Source organism: Pipistrellus kuhlii, unplaced genomic scaffold (assembly GCF_014108245.1).
Source record: "Pipistrellus kuhlii isolate mPipKuh1 unplaced genomic scaffold, mPipKuh1.p scaffold_m20_p_1, whole genome shotgun sequence".
Classification (NCBI taxonomy): Eukaryota; Metazoa; Chordata; class Mammalia; order Chiroptera; family Vespertilionidae; genus Pipistrellus; species Pipistrellus kuhlii.
The window spans coordinates 36,365,053-36,384,551 of NW_023425404.1; the positions used below are offsets into that span (position 1 = coordinate 36,365,053).

At 36.3% G+C, this 19,499-nt stretch overlaps 1 protein-coding gene and 1 long non-coding RNA gene across 3 annotated transcripts in view; one reads left to right on the plus strand and one right to left on the minus strand.

The window, feature by feature from the left end:
* VPS13C (vacuolar protein sorting 13 homolog C) overlaps nt 1–14,105 on the plus strand; it is a 170,478-nt gene extending 156,373 nt beyond the window's left edge. For both annotated transcript variants that reach the window (XM_036440069.2, XM_036440078.2), the window contains 4 exons: nt 3,259–3,347; nt 11,576–11,699; nt 13,027–13,110; nt 13,430–14,105. In XM_036440069.2, the coding sequence (XP_036295962.1) occupies nt 3,259–3,347; nt 11,576–11,699; nt 13,027–13,110; nt 13,430–13,519 (387 nt within the window). In that variant the 3' untranslated portion in view covers nt 13,520–14,105. The remainder of the gene's footprint in view (nt 1–3,258; nt 3,348–11,575; nt 11,700–13,026; nt 13,111–13,429) is intronic.
* A 490-nt stretch (nt 14,106–14,595) lies between these two features.
* LOC123652384 lies at nt 14,596–15,302 on the minus strand. Its single transcript, XR_006741705.1, has 2 exons — nt 15,153–15,302; nt 14,596–14,899 (listed from the first exon to the last, which is right to left on the minus strand). It is a non-coding gene; the product is annotated as an uncharacterized LOC123652384 (long non-coding RNA).
* Between the last annotated feature and the right edge of the window lie 4,197 nt (nt 15,303–19,499).

Here is a 19,499-nt window from a genome sequence, read left to right on the forward strand (position 1 = left end):
AATCGAACCTTGGACCTTTCAGTCTGCAGACCGACGCTCTACCACTGAGCCAAACCAGTTTTGGCTTATCATACAATTTTCATTCTCTTCTCCCCCCCCCCTACCCCCCCAAATTGAAACCAAGATATAAATTTAGATTTAATGTGTTACACATTTGAAAAGAATAAAACTGTTAGCATATAACTGGTCAGTTGGATTATATCTATTTTTGATTCATATGATTATATATTTTAAATGGTGTTTCTTGCTTTTTTCATTTTAATTATATTTTAAACCATAATTATCAAAAGAGTAAATTAAATGTTTCACATTTAAAACAAGCACTTTAAAGAATAAAGAATGACAGCCAAAGACCATCCAAAGACTAGCTGACAAATTTTTCTTGTGCCTAGATAATTGAGGATTGGTAAAAATGTCACTGAATATATACAGTTTCTATATGAATCTGGCACAATAACTAATTCAAGATGCTGTCTTAAATCATCACTCATAATTACTCTTCCTTCTTAGGTACTAGTAACTATTTTAAATTTCCCTGGATATATTACAATTTTAATGAGACTTGATTTTTGGGAAATTGTATAACTTGTTAAACATTTTTTAACTTATTGTTTACTTTCTGTTTGTTTAGCTCTTTATATTATTAAACTTTTCCTTGTAAAGATCCATTTTACAACTGCTTATGAATAAGCACAAAACTTCAAGAAGCTTTTTATTATTAAAGTTAAACTAATAAATCAGACAAAAAGTTATTTTGTCTGATTTATTAGTTTTTATTAATATCAGACATCTTTTAAACTTTTATATGTTATTTTAGTTACTGGAAGAAATAGAGTGATTGTACATTAATGACATGACTTGGTAATTTTTCTCATTGAGTGACAAGTATAAGCTGTTTCATTTCTTGCCCATCTTGCTATAATCAGTTATGTATGATGTGTTTATTGATTATCTAGACTATACTGGATACACAAAAGAAATAAGACTTCTGTTCTTAAGAGACTAAGTATAACATAATGTGTAAATATTAAAGAGAATTAGAGTATAAAATTATTTCCTCCTAGCCTTGATTGTTATATGGGTACATTCTAAATATTTATTTGGGAATTTTAAAATTTTTTACCCATTTTCTTTTTCTTCTGATTATTGCTCTGTATCATTTAATGCCCAGCTTTGAAAGTTATTAAATCAAATACTGTGTTTTTTTAGGATATATTTTGCTTATTCTCTATTTTCCTAGGATAATTACTATTACATATATATATATATATATATATATACACACACACACACACACATATAGTCATATCTTATTTCATATTCATCTTGGTTCACATATATATGTTCATATAATATTTAAAATGGTGTTTCTTTTCCATTTTAATTATATTTTTTCCATGTTCATAGAAATATTTCATTCTTAATTCTTGCATTACCATCTATTAAGGTAACCATGTACTGTGTGTTTGACCATTCCTAATTCTTGACATTAAAGTTGTTTCTGTTATTTTAAAACAGTAATAATGAAATGTGATTTTTCATTTCTTGTATTATTTCCTTAGAATTTACTTGAAATATAAATTGAATGCTTTTCCTAAATATTGTAATTCCTCAAAATGCATTTTGGGAAGAGAGAGTGTATATTTTATTAACTAATCTGGTATCTTGCTGCCATCAGTGAACCTCAGAGCATAGTAGCATAGTGGATTTTAGTACTGCTTAAAAAACAATACTTCTCATTGAGTGACAAGTATAAGCTGTTTAGTATATTATGGCGATAAATTATACTTTAAAAGCTTTCAATAGTTTAAAGATAGCAATAGATTGATAACTAATGAAAGTACATAAACAATGGAAAGTTGGTAGTATTTTTTTTGTATAACGCATCTAAAATTCAAAAAATTTAACGTATTTAAATTTCAACACTGAAAAAAATTTACTAAATTATTATATTTATTTTCCATTCTTTATTAAATAAATTAAGTTATAGATGATAAAACATTTTAGCTAATTCATACAGGCCTGATGTAAAACAAGTGACTGTTCAACTCCACTTCTCTGAGACTCATTCTGAAGATGAGACCCAAGTTCTTTGAGGATTCATCTTTGTCCATAGCTTTTTATAATTGTCAAAGAATGACTGGGAACCAAAGGCCTTTAAAAAATGTGTATTTAAAATTGAAATAATAACAGGTCAGCTTGTTATTATTATTGATTACATTATCTTTTAATATTGGTGTTATATTCTTGGTTATTAGTTATAAAATGTTAAGGTCTTGGGGGAGAAAAATTATTAAGGTCTTGTTTTATGTTCTGTGTTTACATATATCTTAATTATCTAATATTTAATCATGTTATAGATAATATCAATAATATTTCATTAACATTATAAAACATAACTATTTGTTGGTTTTTAATGTATTGACTAATTTAAGTAGTTTTGAGATAGTTGAAATGTAAACAAATGTATTTTAATGTGCTACTATTTATACTTGAATTATTTTATGTTTGTAATTGTCATTAGCAATAAATTATAACAGCTATTTGAAATCTTAGAATTTTTTTATGTGTGTATTAATATTAAATTTTCTTCTCTATCAGGAATATAATTTGATATATACATATACTTTTCATGCATATTTAACCCATAAGACTAAATACTCAAAACATTAAATTGATCAGTTATCTTGGAATTTTATTATATGTATATCTACCTCTATGTAAAAGCAGTGGTTCTTAGCCTTTGAGAAGGATCAGACATTGAAAAATATCAGATTAAAATTATGAACCATCATCTGAAAGAAGTTGCAGAACCACATTTTCAAAATTTTATATTCTATTTTAGGTGGTTCATAGCCCTGCCAACATGTTTCTATGGACCCCCGGTTAAGAACCCTTGTAATATTAATGTCCCTGTTTTATATTAGCATATGTTCATATTCTCATGAATGAAAATGTGTGATTATTTCTGGTAGATATTCTAAAATTTCTAAGTTATCACAGAATGAAATGTTAATTTACCAGAAGATCACTTAGTAAGCATTTAATGCATATTTGTCTTTTAAGAAACAGTGGAAATTAATTTATAAACGTGATGAATACATTATTTAGCTTCACATGTGAGCATACGGAATTGTGCTTTTGTTCCTAAAATTTTTCCTATTATTGTTATTAAAATTAGCTAATGTACAATATTAAGAATACTGTCTGAATACATGTATTATCCACATCTTGAGGTTTTTTTTTTTTTTTTTTCAGAATCATGTCAAAAAGTTAGAAGGAGAGACGTATCGATATCACTGCGCTATTTCTGGAAGCAAGAGGACAGTCCTTATGATTACAAATAGGTATTAACTTCAAGTGATATCTTTCTAATAATATAGATCTTAATAATTTTGAAGACTAAAATATTAGAGGATGTGGAGAACTATACTCCAACTGCAAAATGTCATGACTCACAAAAAATTGTCATGACTCAGAAAAACACTGAACTGATGGGTTCTTCGAGATCATTTGTTTAGACCCTCCCATTTTGAAAATGCTGAAACTACGAGTCAGCATGGCTTAGGAGCATATCCAAGTCAGAAACTGCTAAAAAAAAAAAAAAAAAATAGCTTCAGAATATATTTCATAAATCCAATAGCCATATGGTTATATGTGAATTATAAATTTATTTATGGAGGGTGGATTCATGAATCTCTTAAAGGTTTTTTTTCTAAAATATTTTATTTGTTTATTTTATTTATTTATATAATCTTCATTGTTCAAATTATTACAGTTGTTCCTCTTCCCCGACCCCCATAGCTGCCCTGCACCTGGTTCCCATCCCACCACCCCACTGTCCTCACCCATTGGTGTATGATTTTTGTCCAGCCTCTTCCTGCACTTCCCACACCTTTTACCCCCTGAGGATTGTCAGTCCCCTCCCTTTCTATGCCCCTGAATCTATTATATTCACCAGATTATTCTAGTCATCAGATTTTTTTACTTACTTGATTTTTAGATTCACTTGTTGATAGATATGTATGTGTTATTCATAATTTTTATTAACCTTTTTCTTCTTCTACCTCTTCTTAAAGAATACCTTTTAGCATTTCATATAATACTGGTTTGGTGGTGATGAACTCCTTTAGCTTTTTCTTATCTGTGAAGCTCTTTATCTGCCCTTCAGTTCTGAATGATAGCTTTGCTGGGTAGAGTAATCTTGATCCTTTTTCATATCCTTGAGGATCTCAATAAATTTATCAGCCTTTTCTAGAAAATTCTTAAAAAACCTTATAACTGTGGTTTTGAACTCTATATCCAGTCATTTGCTTTCCTCCTTTCTTTCATTTGTGACCTGTTTTTTTGTCTCTGTATTTTGGCTGCTTCCCTGAATTGATAGAGTGGCTTTGTGTGCTAGGTGTCTTATAGGGCCCAGTGGCTCAGCCTCCCCAGTCACCTGAGGTGGACACTCTTGGTGCACCCCTTTGTGGACTGTGTGAACAGCTGTATTTAAGACTTAATTGTTGTTGGTATCACTGGGAGGAATTGACCTTCAGGCCAGTTGGCTGTGAGTTTCAGGTGTGCCTTCGATGGAAGAACTTCTGTGCTGGAGTCATACTTATGAGATAAGACTTGCTTCAGTGGGGCTTTGGTGCTCACTGAGTCTGCTCCCTGAGTATGTCCCTTATTGATCTGAGGAGTTGTAACCTGGATGGTCCCACTCTGACCCCTGGGTATACTGGCTCTTGGATCTTCAAGGAGGTGCTAATTTAGCCTCTGCCTCAGGCCACCCAGTAGGAACTATGGAGAGATCTGCAGATTCCTCTTCTTTGTTTGGGTTTTGGATGAGGCCCAGCTGTGAAACAATGCAAGCTGCTGTGGAGCCTTGGTTCTTCTTTTGCATGTTCTGGGTCTCTCTGACTCAGCCACAGTAGGTAAGTTTATATATCAAAGGACCAGGCCATTCATATGCAAAAGCCCCTGCCTCTACGCTCACCTTAGATGGGGCGCAGTCTCAGGGCGGAGCAAACAGCAATGGCTTCCTGTCAGCCCTGCCCTAAGAGGCCCCTGGGTCTCAGTGTCCCGCAGTATCACTGCAAGCGCCTCTGAGAGTAAGTCACCCTTGAGTTTTGCTCGCTGCCAGACAGTCCAGTTTCTCCTCATATGAGTCTGGGTTCCCAGAGTCTCACTTGGAACTGGAGTACAGTTCAGTCAGGAGCTTTTGTCTCCCTGCAGATTGAAAAAGCCAGTACTTAGTTGTCAGCCCTCTCTGTGTGTGCCTCCGTACTTCTGCCTTTACTTATGCAGCTCCTCTGAATCTCTGTGCTTTTCTGTTTCCTTCTAGTTGTAGAATTTCCACTCAGCCAGTCTTCCTGTGGTTCTGGATGATGTCGGTTTTGAATGATGTAGTTTTGAAGTTGTTGTGTGAGGGGGCAAGTTCAGGTATTTACCTATGCCAACATCTTGGTTTTTCCTCATTAGGTTTTATTTTGGATGATAAGCATAGGTTTTATTAAAGGATGATAATTATTTCTGTAGTTTTATTTCATTTTTTTCTAAATGTTTTGGGAGTTGTAAATAAGTTTTCCAAATAAAAGAACTTTTAACCACTATTTATTTTCTCTATGTCACTATTCCAAAATTATAATTACATGTTAATAATTTTCATAACATTCTAAGTTATGTAATTTTGTAGGACTAATGCAAAGTACTTACAGTAAGCAAAATCTGCATTAGGTTTCTTACCAATGCATCCTACCTAATAAAAGAGTAATATGCAAATTAACCATCACTCTGCTACACCCCCAGCCACGCCCACCAGCCAATCAGAGCGAGTATGTAAATAAACCCAACCAAAATGGCTATGGCCACAGAGAGCAGAAGGGAGGCTTGGGTTTCTCAGGCAACGTAAGAAGCCAAGCTTTCCACCTGCCCTTGCCAGCCTAGGCCTCTGCTCAAGGATACAAAGTTTCAATTATAGAATGTAAATAAATTGCAGATACCAGGGCCTCCGCTTGGGTTGCCAGGGGGCGTGGCCAGCCTGCAAACCACCACAGACCCCTCGCTCAGGCCACCCCATGCCCCAAGGAAACCCCCACCCTGATCTGGTATATCTTTCAGGGCAAACAAGCTGACCCAATCCAAGTACCAGGCCTCTATCTTATCTAATAAAAGAGTAATAAACAAATTGACCATCACTTCAACACACAAGATGGCTGTCCCCTTGTGGTCAAAGATCCTGACCCCATGTGGACACAAGATATCTACCACAAGATGGCCAGCAGGGGAGGGCAGTTGGGAGGGACCAGGCCTGCAAGGGAGAGCAGTTGGAGGTGATCAACCCTGCAGGGGAGGGCACTTAGCGGTGACCAGGCTGGCAGGGTAGGGAAATTGGGGGAAAACAGGCTGGCAGGGGAGCAGTTAGACATTAATCGGGCTGGCATGGGAGTGGTTAGGGGTGATCAGGCTGGCAGGCAGAAGTGGTTAGGGGCAATCAAGAAGGCAGGCAGGAGAGCAGTTGGGAGCCAGCAGTCCTAGGTTGTGAGAGGAATGTCTGACTGCCCGTTTAGGCCCGATCCCACCGGGATCTAAACAGGCAGTCAGAGATCCCTCGTGGGGTCCCAGCTTGGAGAGGGTGCAGGCTGGGCTGAGGTATATCTCCCCCCCCCCCCCCCCCCAGTGCACGAATTTTGTGTACCAGGCCTCTAGTTTAAATATATTTGATTGGGAAGGAGAGAAAGTAAAGAAAAATGATAGGATTTAGATTTAAACCTGCAAGCTTTTTTTTTTTTATTTATAAAAAAAATAGTGTATTGATTTTTAGAGAGAGAGAGGAGAGAATTCGGTGTGAAAGCACAACTCTTGCATGCCGCCTCCCCACTGGGGATTGAGCCAGCATGTGCCCTTGAGTGGGAATTGAACCTGCAGCCTTCTAGTGTAAATGATGATACCCACCCATTGAGCCATACCAGCCAGGGCTCTTCAAGTCTTTTTAAAAAGAGAATCAGTCATCTGATTTGCCCATTAATTAAGAAATTAAAATATTCACAAAACAATCTAAGAAGCAGTTTTGGCAGACTTGACAAGTAATCATTTATTTTTTTATGCTTAAATGTTTATATTACATCCATTAGATTAGACCAGAAACAATGTTTATTTGTATTGTGTATTGTACTTAGCTGCAATAGCAATGTGTTAATTCATTTTAAAATTGTGTATCAACACTGGGCAATGGAAATGTGAAATTTTTGTTTTTTGTTTGGTAATACTTAATATTTGTTTGATTAGGCATTTTGTGGGAACAGTACTGTATACATTATTAGTACACTAGAGACCCGATGCACGGAATCCTGCAGGAGTGGGCCTTCCTTCCCCTGGCTGCTAGCACCGACTTCCCTCTGGACCCAGGACCAGGCACCTGGGACCCGGACTTTCCTTGCAGCCCTGACTTCATCTGGAACGTCATATGGAAGGACAGCCAGTCTTATTTAGCATATTATGCTTTTATTATTATAGATTATACTTTTGGTTTTTCTTAAAGTAAACTGAATAGTCATGGTCATTTTAAATCTAGTCTCTCATAGAGCTTTTCAGTTAGAAAAATAACATTCCTGACCCGGACAATGACTTAATTTCCTTATAGTAGACTCTTTCTAACAGAAATTTCTTTGATTCAGGTAGATGTCAATATTTTGATCTGTTTGATTTTTAATGTTGAACATAAAATAGCATTGCTTCCAAAATCAGCATTTAAAAAAATCTCAATTTTTATTAAGCTAAATATTTGTTAAGCTAAAGTTATGCTTATCCATTGTAGATAATATAGATGAGAAGTCAACACAATTTTCTTAAAGAGCCAGTACTAAAAATTTAGGCTTCAAAAGCTATCTCATGTTTCTACTCTATATTCAACTCTGCCCTTGTAGTGGGATAATAGCCAGGAACAATAGGTAATGAACAGGGTAGCTGTGGCTGTGTTCCAGTAAAATTTATTTACTAAAACAGGCCATGGACTGGACTTGGCTTAGAGGCATAGTTTGCCATATAGAGAATAATTAAGAAAATGAAAATAACTAAAGCTGTGGTTTGCCTTGAACAGAGCTGGTTTGTACTTTTTGTCCCAATCTAACTATTAGTGGCTATCCCTTTCAATCTGAAAAATGTTCAGATTTCAATGATATGATAACCAGTAAAAATAATCTTTATCAGCGGTCCCTTCATCCAGAGATATTAGCTGGAATATCAGATTTTTATAGTATATGTATTTTATAAAAACTATGTATGAAAAATGCACCATATACATATAATTAGCCTAGGTTTTTCACCTAAAAGTATACATTGTGATCATCTTCCCAAACCATTAAATATTCTGTGACAACATGATACTTAATGACTATTTAATATGGTATTTATGGGTATATTGTAACTTATTCAAATACTGCCTATTTGATTTTCTCTTTCCCAATATTATATCATTATGAACACATCTTTGCAGCTAAGAATTTTTTCTATAATTATTTTCTTCAGATAAATTCTTATCAGTTGGATTGTTGATTTAAAAGTTGTGAAGATTTTTGATGCCCTTTCTATTTTATTGCCAACTAGTTTTATCAGAAAGGCTGTGCCAGTTTTTTTACATACAGCTAATATTATCTGGGGGTGTTCTTTCTCCTATGCCTCACAAGATTAGATGTTATTTACACTTTTTTTTTTTTTTTTTTGCTAATTTAATGGGTAGAAAATAATGAGTATGAATATTTTAAAACATTCATCCTTCCTTTTGTATTTTATATTCTGTGAATTGCTTATTCATATCCTTTACTCATTTTTTATTGTTAGTTTTTTTCTTACTGAATTTAAAAAGCATTATGTAAATTGGTGACATTAGCCCTTTTTATCCAATATATCATTAACATTTTAATTATTATTTATTGAGTTTTTTAATACATAGGACGTTTAATTTTTCTATATTGAAATTAATCCAAAATTTTGTCTTGATATTTTTAAATCAGTTATTAGAAACAAAATATGACCTAAATTTATTAGCCTGCAGTTCCACTAGTTGATCCTAACTCCTACATAATATTTTATTTTAGTAATCTTCATTAGAAAATTGTCCTCTGAACAGACTTTGTTTTTTTTTTTCTTCAAACCATCTGTCTTAGTCTGTTTGGACTGCTATTCCAAAAATACCATAGATAGGTAAGTTAAACAACAAATGGTTATTTCTCACAGTTCTGGAGGCTGGGAGGTCCAAGATCAAAGTGATGTCTGTGTCTGGGCCCACTACCTGGTTCATAGATGGTTCTTCCCACCTGCCTCATGTAGCAGAAGGTGCAAGAGGGTTTTCTCAGGCCTCTTTTGTAAGGGCACCCATTCCATTCATGCGGGCTTTACCATCATGACCTGATCCTCTTAGAAGTCTCTCTACCTCAGAGATTGTGTTTGTCCTGATGGGAAGTGACGAGGGACAAAACTAAAAGAATGAGGATGCGTACAGAGGGGCAGCCTGACAAGACTAGGGCTTGGTGACTGAGTGAGGGGAGAAGGGAATGCAAGGTAACTTTCTGGTTTGGGGCTTGAATACCAAGAGTGGTGGTATTACCATTTACAGTAATTTGAGTGAAAAGACTTTTTAAAATTTTGTTTTAAATTGACTGACTTCCACGTGGCTTTGAGATGTCAAAGTGTAGATGCCTCAGTAGCAGAGACACAGATATAGACCATTGATGTTTGGGTAAAGCTTTGGAGTTGAGATCTTGGGCCCTGAGGTGTTAAATAGAAGAAGACCAAGATTTGAGCTGTGGTAAACACGGAGAAGGACAATGAAGGAGATTGCAGGTGGAAGAACAACAACAATATTATTGGTGTGAATAAAAGAAGGGAGAGTTTTGGGAGGGTTGGAATGGTGAATTGCATTTGACACAGTGATTTTTAATGGGCGTCTTTGAGTTTTAACTCCATCTTCTGATCTCTACTAGGGCAGGGGGTAGGGGGCGTGGAACTGGAACCCAGTTCCTAGAGACTGTTTGGAATGTGTAGGGGTATTGGAGGTTGTCCTAGTGATTGGAGGGCATTTATTTAGTAGGCTGGGGCTGGGTGTGCTGAACTCCCTACAGTGCACAAGACAATCCCAAACAAGCCCACACTTTTACTAGCACTTCTGCTGAGAATTGTGGTGCCAGGGGTCTATTTTGATTCCCACACTCCATTGGTCACCAAGTTCGTAGAACTCTTTACCTTCCTTATAAATGTTTGGAATTGAGCTTTCCCCCGCTTCTCACAGCCACTGCTTTCATTGAGGCTTTCACTGTTTCCTGACTGGACTATTAAAGTAACTTCCTACCTTGGTTATCTATCCCACCTTTTCTCCATGACCACTAGAGCTATGACTGAAGTAAGGAATTTTATCATGTCACTTCCCCTTGCCTGTAGGTTAAAGTCAACATTTCTTAAAATGGAAAAAAAAAAAAATCCCCTTTGAGAATCAACTCTTAACGCCCCCTACTTTACCAGCACAATCGGGCCTCCTCTCTGTGCTTCAGAATTTTTCTGCTCACTCCGCCATCACACTTACCTGTTTTATTTATTTACATGTTGTTTCCCCTTCTAGCCTCCCGAGGACCTCTCGAGCAGAAGCCCTATCCTCTTTGTGTCTCTGGCACCCTAGCTACTGTAGGATTAACAGTTCTATTTTCCTCGTTTTTCTTTCTGTTAGAGACACTTTAGAGCCAAGCATAGTTATATCAGTAATTAATCTGAATCACACACTGGGAAATCAATGTGTATACACTTTAAAGATTATTTTTTTTTATTACAGTTGAGTAAAATGGGATACTTACTCTGATATAGTATATTAGTGTTAAAGTATTCAAACCTGATATTTATTAGTAGGCCTAACATGAATCTTTGCTGACATTTGAGGTTTGTGACATTTCCTGCACATTCTTTCTTGACTGGAAGGCATAAATGATTGACAGTAAAGAGCAATTAATAATTTTCCAAGTAAGACATTTTCAGGAGCTTCTGCCTTTATTGCTTGCCAGCTGAGAGTACAACCTGTTTCTATGTGTTTAAAAGATGATTTCAGTTTTTTGCTCAGTTTAAAAAAAATAACACTTTTGTAAATTTTGCAAGATTAGCAGAAGCAGAATTTTTGAAAGTCTGCTTTGTTAATTGGTCGGTGCCATATTTGCTCTTTATCTAGACTTTTTATGTGAAGCGTACTATTTTTTAAAAAAAATATATTTTATTGATTTTGTACAGAGAGGAAGGGAGAGAGATAGAAAGCCAGAAACATCGATGAGAGAGAGTCATCGATCAGCTGCCTCTCGCACACCCCCTACTGGGGATATGCCCGCAACCAACGTACATGCCCTTGACCGGAATCGAACCCGGGTCCCTTCAGTCCCCAAGCCGACGCTCTATCCATTGAGCCAAACCGGTCTCGGCATGAAGCGTACTATTTTTAATGCCAGGTTATATTGTTTACTGAGTACTACCTGTTTTATCCAGCAGAGTAAAATATTAGTGATAATCATTAACAGTCTTTATCATTACCTGTATGTTTTTGTTTCCTTTTGCAAAATAGGCGAGTGTTGTGTATAAAGGAGGTTGAAATTCTTGGCCTTATGTGCATAGACTGGCAGTATCCATTTGAAGATTTTGTATTTCCTCCTAGTGTCAATGGAAACCTGCTAAACATTTCAGTTAAGGTAAGAAAATTTGAGTTACATTTTTAGAGCCAGGAATTTGTTAAATGAGTGGAAACCAATGTTTTTTGACTTTTTTTTTTTAATTACAGTTAACTACACAAAATATTTGAAGGATTGTTATTATTTTCTGAAATGTAAGAAAAGGTGTAATTGATTTATTGGTATACTGTACTTTATTTTCTGGCAGTCCTTGATTGTGTGGAGTGAAATATCAATTCTATCTACTGAAAATTCTGGGATGCTGATACTTCCTTTTTGGGGAGAATGAAGCATTAGTAAATAAAGATCTTTTTAATTTCATATGAATACCTATTTTGCTCTAATTTAAGATACTTCTGGAAAGATTCAAATTTTGAGGCATTTAGAGGGTTATTATAAATATAATGTCTAAAACATCCATGTTTTATAATATTTAGCATTTTTAGAATACTAAACAATTGAGGTATGTAATAATACCTCCAAGTATTATATTTACTTCCCTTCATTTTCTAAGGAAAAACTTTAATTATATAGCAGGTAATGAGCAAAAGTGATAGCCTATCTTTTGCTTAGTTCTCACTTTACTCTCATATATATATACACACACACATACACACACACTTTTTTTTGTTATATATGATAAATTTATTTTGACCTCTTTAGAAGAAACTAAAAATTTTCACTTCAAAGATGGTGTTTTTCCTGAACAGTAATGATGTTATCTCCATTACTGAATCTATCTGAAAAAGATTTATCATAAAATTTAATAGAGGTGCAAGTACTATTAGTTTTTAATTTATGTTTTCTTTCATAGAAGTTCACAAATGAAAGAAACTACCATGAAACTACAGTATTTTGTATTCCAATCTTCCCTCCTTGCAAAATGTCAAAATGTAGCATGCCTTAGTATATGAGACATAGTTTTCAAGCTAGGAAAGAATGTGTCACTCTGCAGATATATTACAGTTTCCTTGTTTATCTATCACTTTTCTTTCATATCAGTGTTGAGAATTGACGCCATGTATTTTACATTGTATAAGAATTTTATCTATCAGCCAAGGAAATGAAGGAAGGGTTTTTTGATTTGGCAGATGTGATGGTAAATACCATAGCTTGCAAAAAGTCATTATTTTATACAGATAGATGTATGCTCCTCCAATTTCACAAATTATAACAACTCACAGATGGAACCACTGTTCTTATACCAAAATGACTTATTTTTTATTCTACCTGACTATGTGTATTTTGTATGGTTATAAAATAGAGTTGACATTTAAGCATCCACTTAAAGGTTATTATGAATTTTTTCTTCATCCCCAGAATAATCTTTCCTGTCATTCTTTCTTAGGATCAGGGTATGTTCCACAAAAAAGATAGTGCCAATCAAGGCTGTCTCCGGAAAATTTACCTGCTGGATACCACCACAGCAGAGGTAAACAACTTATTTCAAAGAACATCCCCTAAGTTTTTTAGCTGAAAGGTATTTTAAAAATAGGTTATTGTTACCAATACCAATTATTTCTCCAAAAGATCTTCCAGTTATGTTTGGATGCATATATGTGAGCTTAAAATAATATACTAGGCTCAGTGTGCCAGAAGTGTCTTATTTTGCATTACACATGAGGTATATTCTTGTCCTTGGCTCTTAGACCTGTATGGAAAGTTTCAGCACCTGCGTTTGTATCTTTCTCTTCCACCAAATTAGCCTGTACTTCTCTTTTACCATTTATAATGAATACTTTATTTTGCAGAGAGCATGCCATGCCATTGAGGATGCACAGTCAATGAGATACCAGCAGAACTTGAGGAGGCAGTCATCACTGAAACCTCTCAGGCCCTAAGAACCTGTAATCACAGATCCTAAGGCTGCTCCTGGGAGAAAATCAGTCATCTGTCTTGTCTATGAACCACCCTTCTGTATCTTACCAAAGAGAATTTTTAAGCAATTCTTTAGTTGTAGATTTTTTTTTTTTTTCTAGAATAGCTGGATACTTGGTTTTCCATGTTCTTTTCCTTTGGTTTTGACTAATTTTATAGCCACCTGTATGTTAATAATCCACTCTACAGTGCCACCGAATGGGTCAGACCCTTAAAGAAACATCACCTCCAACTGAGTGAAATTTTCATTGATGTTAATATTGTGAATCAAATGATAATAGACTTGTTTTTAATTAAAGCCTTTACTTGAGAAGAAGAAAGGAGCTTAGATGAGATTGTTATTTGAGAGGTTTTGGACAAACCTTTGGACAAATATTGGATACTTTGTTCAGTAACTGAACTAACGTTTTTGGTAAATGCGGCAATTGACTGAAGAAAAGCCACTAAAGGGAGACATGACGTTTCTTTTTTTTTTTTTTTTTCCTCATGAAAACATTGTTCTCCTTATAAAAATGTTTTGGTTTTATTATACTTGCATTATAATATAAAGACATATGAAAAATCAAAACTTAAAATATCAGTGCTCTGCTCCCTATTATGTATCATTCACAAAATTTTGGAAATTGTTTACATGTTCTTTCAAAATGAATTTATATGGCACAATTATAATTTTCTGATACATGAAAATATTGCACTTTAAGTTTTAAAGACTTAGAAGTATGAAAAGTTTCATGGTTTTATATCTCCGTAAGTTGAAAGATCCTGAAGGGCATTATAAATGAACAGTTATAATGCAAGCCTAGAAATTTATTTTAAATACTTAATAGGAAGAATGAAAAATCTCTAGTTGCTTTATGTAGAAGTAAAATAAGGCATATATAACAACACTGGTACATAATTGGTATATATGTGTTTTGAGGGAACTGGCCTTAAAACGCTAATTTTTTTCTCTAGTTATTATTTACTGCAGATTCCAAAAAATAGGATGCAATAACTGATTCCTTAAATATTTGACTTTTATATAGTGTGGTGATCTCTGCTGTCTTTTCAACATCTTTCTTTTTTTTCTGTGAAGAAAAGTATCATTTATAAAACTTCTAGGATTAAACAGAATTCATCAGTAGTTAATTGCAGTTTGTGAAAAGGAACATTACAAACAGAATTTCATAGCAAGTGTGCTGTATTTTGTATTTTACAACTGACTTAATCAGGAATCTGATATATATATTTTTCATATGAATGATAGTTATTGACAGTGCCCTAAATATTAAGAAATTTTATTGTACGAATGGCATGTACAAAACATTGAACGAAGAAACCTATGAATTCCTCACCTCAAGTTACTATATATATAAATATATATATATATATGAATATATATATATTTTTGATTTTTCACAGAGAGGAAGAGAGAGGGATAGAGAGTTAGAAACATCCATTAGAGAGAATCTTTGATCAGCTGCCTCTTGCACACCTCCTATTGGGGATGTGCCTGCAACCAAGGTACATGCCCTTGCCCGGAATTGAACCCGGGACGTTTCAGTCCACAGGCCGATGCTCTATCCACTGAGCCAAACCAGTCCCAGCTCAAGTTACCTTATAAATGAATTTTTAAATATTGGTAACATTTTAATTTAATCCCCTGGGACAGAAATAATTTTTTAGTAAGGTATAATAATGTCTTTTGTGTTTTCAAAATGCTTTGAGAGTTTATTATTTGCATATGAACTACTGAGAGAAATAAAATATTTGGTACATTGTTTACAAGTGTGAGTTTGTTTTAAATATTCCAGTAACATTTTACTTTACCCCTTTCCTCTTCCAATCCTATGATAGTGAGAAGTTTGATTAATAATGATGGAGGGCTCTGCAGCTGTACCTACTAGTCTGTTTCTATTTTGTTTGTTTATCTTGTTCATTAGATTCCACGTATAAGTGAAATCATATGGTGTTTGTCTTCCTCTGACTGAGGAGGGGAGGGAGAACGGGGAGTCGGTGGGGGGAGGTAGAAAAGGGTAAGGAGGAGATAATGGTAAGAAAGAGACTTGACTTTGGATGGTGACCACACAATACAATCAACAGATGATGTATTGTAGAAGTGTACACTTGAAAGTCCAATAAATTCAATAAAAAAAGAAAAAAAGAGAGTTATGGAGGGCTTTATAAGACACTAGTCAGGGAAAGCCCCTTTTACCACCTTGGCTATCTGGCACAGAGCTCCAATACTGGAAGACGACAGAGAACGTATTTGACCTAGGGCTCAGCTGCCTCACTGCATGGCAGCTGGGTTTGCATTGAGGTGTCCGTCAGACACTGACAGTGAAGACAAGGGCAGGCACATTCCTGGAGACGAGAGCTCCTCTGACTGTGGATTTTGGCTTGAAGACTCTGAAGCCTTGTAGGACCTTCAACTGCGTGGCAGGGTGGGAGGCCACCATCCAATTTGTCTTTCTGTCTCTGCCTTTTTGGTCCCATCTCCCGCCTCCTTCCTCCACTGGGAGATCAGGGCATAGATTTCCTTACATGAGTTTTGTGATAGAGTATTGCTTTCGTTCTGAATTATGTATGAGGAAAACTGTTATCTTTTTGATGCTTTGGGTCTCTTAAGGGTGTTGATCTAGTGCTGCCTGTATCTTTTTTTTTTTTTTTTTAATGTTTTCATTGATTTTTGGAGAGAGAAAAGAAGAGAGAGGGATACAGTGATAGAAACATCAATGAGCGAAATATCAATCAGCTGCCTCCTGCATACTCCCTGCTGGAGGTCTAGCCCACAGCTCCGGCATGTGACCAGGAATCGAACTGTGACTTCATGGTTCATAGGTTGACTCTCAACCACTGAGCCACACCAGCCAGGCCTGTCTGTCTGTATTTTTATCAACACTCCAGATGTGTTTCTAAGGTACAGCCAGGGCTAAAAATCAATGTTCTGGACTTAAAATAATCTCTTGAAGAGATACAAATATAAATGCCAGTTAAAGTACAGGATTGCAGTCGCTGTCCAAACTAGAACTGTCTTTTTATTGGTGAGGAAACCAAAGAGTCTTAATTTACAAGCATGTCAAACTCGCAGCCTGCGGGCCGCATGCCTCGAGTCTGACATGCTTGAAAGGATAGATTACTCATGTCAGAATCACCTGTCCTCGAGGGACAAGCCTTTTTGGCTGAGAATCCCTGCCAGACTGTCCACTAATGCTGATGAGAGTGTGCTCTGTGCTGCACTGGCTCTGAAAGGAAATGGAAAGCCCCTTTAGCAGAGGGAGCAAGTTCCTCTCGGTAATGGTGCCTGCAGTGTAAGAATTCCGGCTTATTCTTGAATTCATGCTTGAAAGTTTCTTCAGCTACAGGTTGTAGCATTCACATACTCAACATTGTGGGTGTATTTGAACTGGAAAAGCTGCCGGAAAGGCTTTTTGTGTGTGTTTGTACATAGTACAGACCCACAGTCCCTTACCAAAATTCAAATAGCTCTGAAAACCAAAAGGCTTTTCCTAAGTTTGAAACTAAATATGCCTGACAGCAAAATTCTGAACGGAACTGACGCGAGGCTAATTGTGGTCTTTATTTGGTATAAATGAGTTTGACTGTAGCAGAATTAATATCCTTGGTTATGGGGTGCTGCCACAGGCTTCACTGGAGCTGTACAAGTTATGTGGCAGAGGAGGCCATATTGCTCTCCTCAAATTTGAAAGGATCATATCCTGAAACACATAGAGTTTCAGGTAAGAGATTATAATAGGTCTGTATCCTCTCAAAATGATCAATCCATTCAAGTTGCTTCCCAAGTTGTAGAAGAATTATAAACATAGGAGAAACCCTGAGGGATTGTGCTAATGTTCCATTTTACAGTATGCTGGTAAATTATTTTGATAAGGTGTTCAAAGTAATTGATGTTGACATATAGGAAACTGAAATGTCATATGATAGTGCATCATAAAGATTTGTGGAAATGAGAAAAAAATGTAAAACAGAGGAATATAGTCATGGTTTCTATCCCTCTTGTATACTAATTAGGTAAATATCTGGTAGAGTAAGGGTTTTTAGAATTGACCTCTAAAGTAATTAGAGTAGCAATGAAAAAGCCAGCATGATCCCTCTAGGTTGATAGTATCTACTGAAAAAAGAGTGGACACTTTACATAGAGGATTTAATTCTGTAGTATTCCTTTTAACTTGGAAAAACAATCACATGACTGCCCCAGAGATTGACTAGAAAGCTAAGTTTCCCAGTTGGGGTTTAAATTCTATGATAAATAATTTTAATCAATATTTGATTTCATATATTAGTCTTTGGGTTTATTTTTTTTGTAGAAAATGTCTAGAACTCAAGTTTTTCTCTGAATAAGCAGGTTCCTCTCGTCTTCATTTATGCCTTCCTCCTTTATTCATAATTTTATCTTTTTATGATACTTCTCTTTTTAAAAAAATATATATTTTATTGATTTTTAACAGAGAGAAAGGGAGAGAGCTAGAGAGCTAGAAACATCGATGAGGGAGAAACATCGACCAGCTGCCTCTTGCACACCCCCTACCGGGGATGTGCCCGCAACCAAGGTACCTGCTCTTGACCGGAATCGAACCTGGGACCTCTCAGTCCGCAGACCGATGCTCTACCACTGAGCCAAACCGGCTTTGGCTACTTCTCTCTTTTTAAACTCTCTGTAGTAAGTAGATATGCTAGTGATTGGCAAATTACAGCCCAGCCCATGAGCCAAATAATTTATTCTTGTAAATAAAACTTTATTGGAACATAGCCACACTCATTCATTTGCATTTGTCATGGTTGTTCCTGCACTCCAATGGCAGAGTTGGGTAGTTGTGACAGAGACAATATGGACGACAAAACCTAAAGTATTTACTATCTGACCCTTCACAGAAAAGGTTTACCAATTAATGAATTTAATACATGAGACAGAAACAAGACACTAAATGGTTTACCAAGAACCTATGGTGAGGTAGGAGTTGGAATTATGATCCACCATCTACCAAGCTCCCTCTGTTACTTCCACCTCTTCCTCCTTTCTGCCCAGAAGCAATGATACCTACATCAAATGAGAATGAATATGGCCAGTGTTGGCTTCTTGGATTTTTTTTAGAACCTTATGTCTCTATCCCAGTTATCAATGTCTGTTTTAGGCATTTCCTATAATATCACTTGAAATCTAAACTTTTTTTTTTTTTTTTTTTAGAGAATTCTTAGTTATGATCTAATATTGTGGCAGTTTACTAGGAAACATTGCCTTAGAGGTATAAAAATTAGGAAGTAAAAACTTGGGTGATAAAACATAAAATTTTCCTCTATTTCTAATGCACAGCCAGAATAGAAGAATCAAATGCATGGCATTGTCCCATAATCAAACCATTAGAGAGTTTGCAACTAGTTAGGGGCTTGCCAAGGGGAAATGATAGTTTTAAGCACAGGACATCATGTTATCTATAATAATAAAAGGGTAATATGCTAATTAGGACATCATTCCTGACCGGGGGCGTGGGAGTGTGTGTGTGGGGGGCTGCAAGGGAAGCCTGGGTCCTGGGTGTGTGCCATTGGCCAGAGGGAAGGCTGGGTCCTGGGTACCAGAGGGAAGCCAGTGCCAGCAGCTGGGGGAAGGAAGGCCTGCTCTTGCATGAATTTCATGCATTGGGCCTCTAGTCCTCTATAATAAAAGCCCAGCAACCATAATGACAGAACGACCACTCAACCAGTCACCATGAGGTGCACTGACCACCTTTGGTCCCTTTCCCCAGCTGGCAGGCTCCGATCTCCCACTGGGGAACAGGGACCCTGGGGTGGGTTGTGGGGAATGTGGGTGGTTCCAGGCCAAGGCCCCCACCCTGCCTGTGGCCTCACACACAGAGGACAACCTGTGGTGGGGTAGGACCGGGGAGCAGGCGGAACTGGGGTGAGGGGGTCAGAACTGGCGAGCAGGCTGCCGACCTCCCAGTCCCT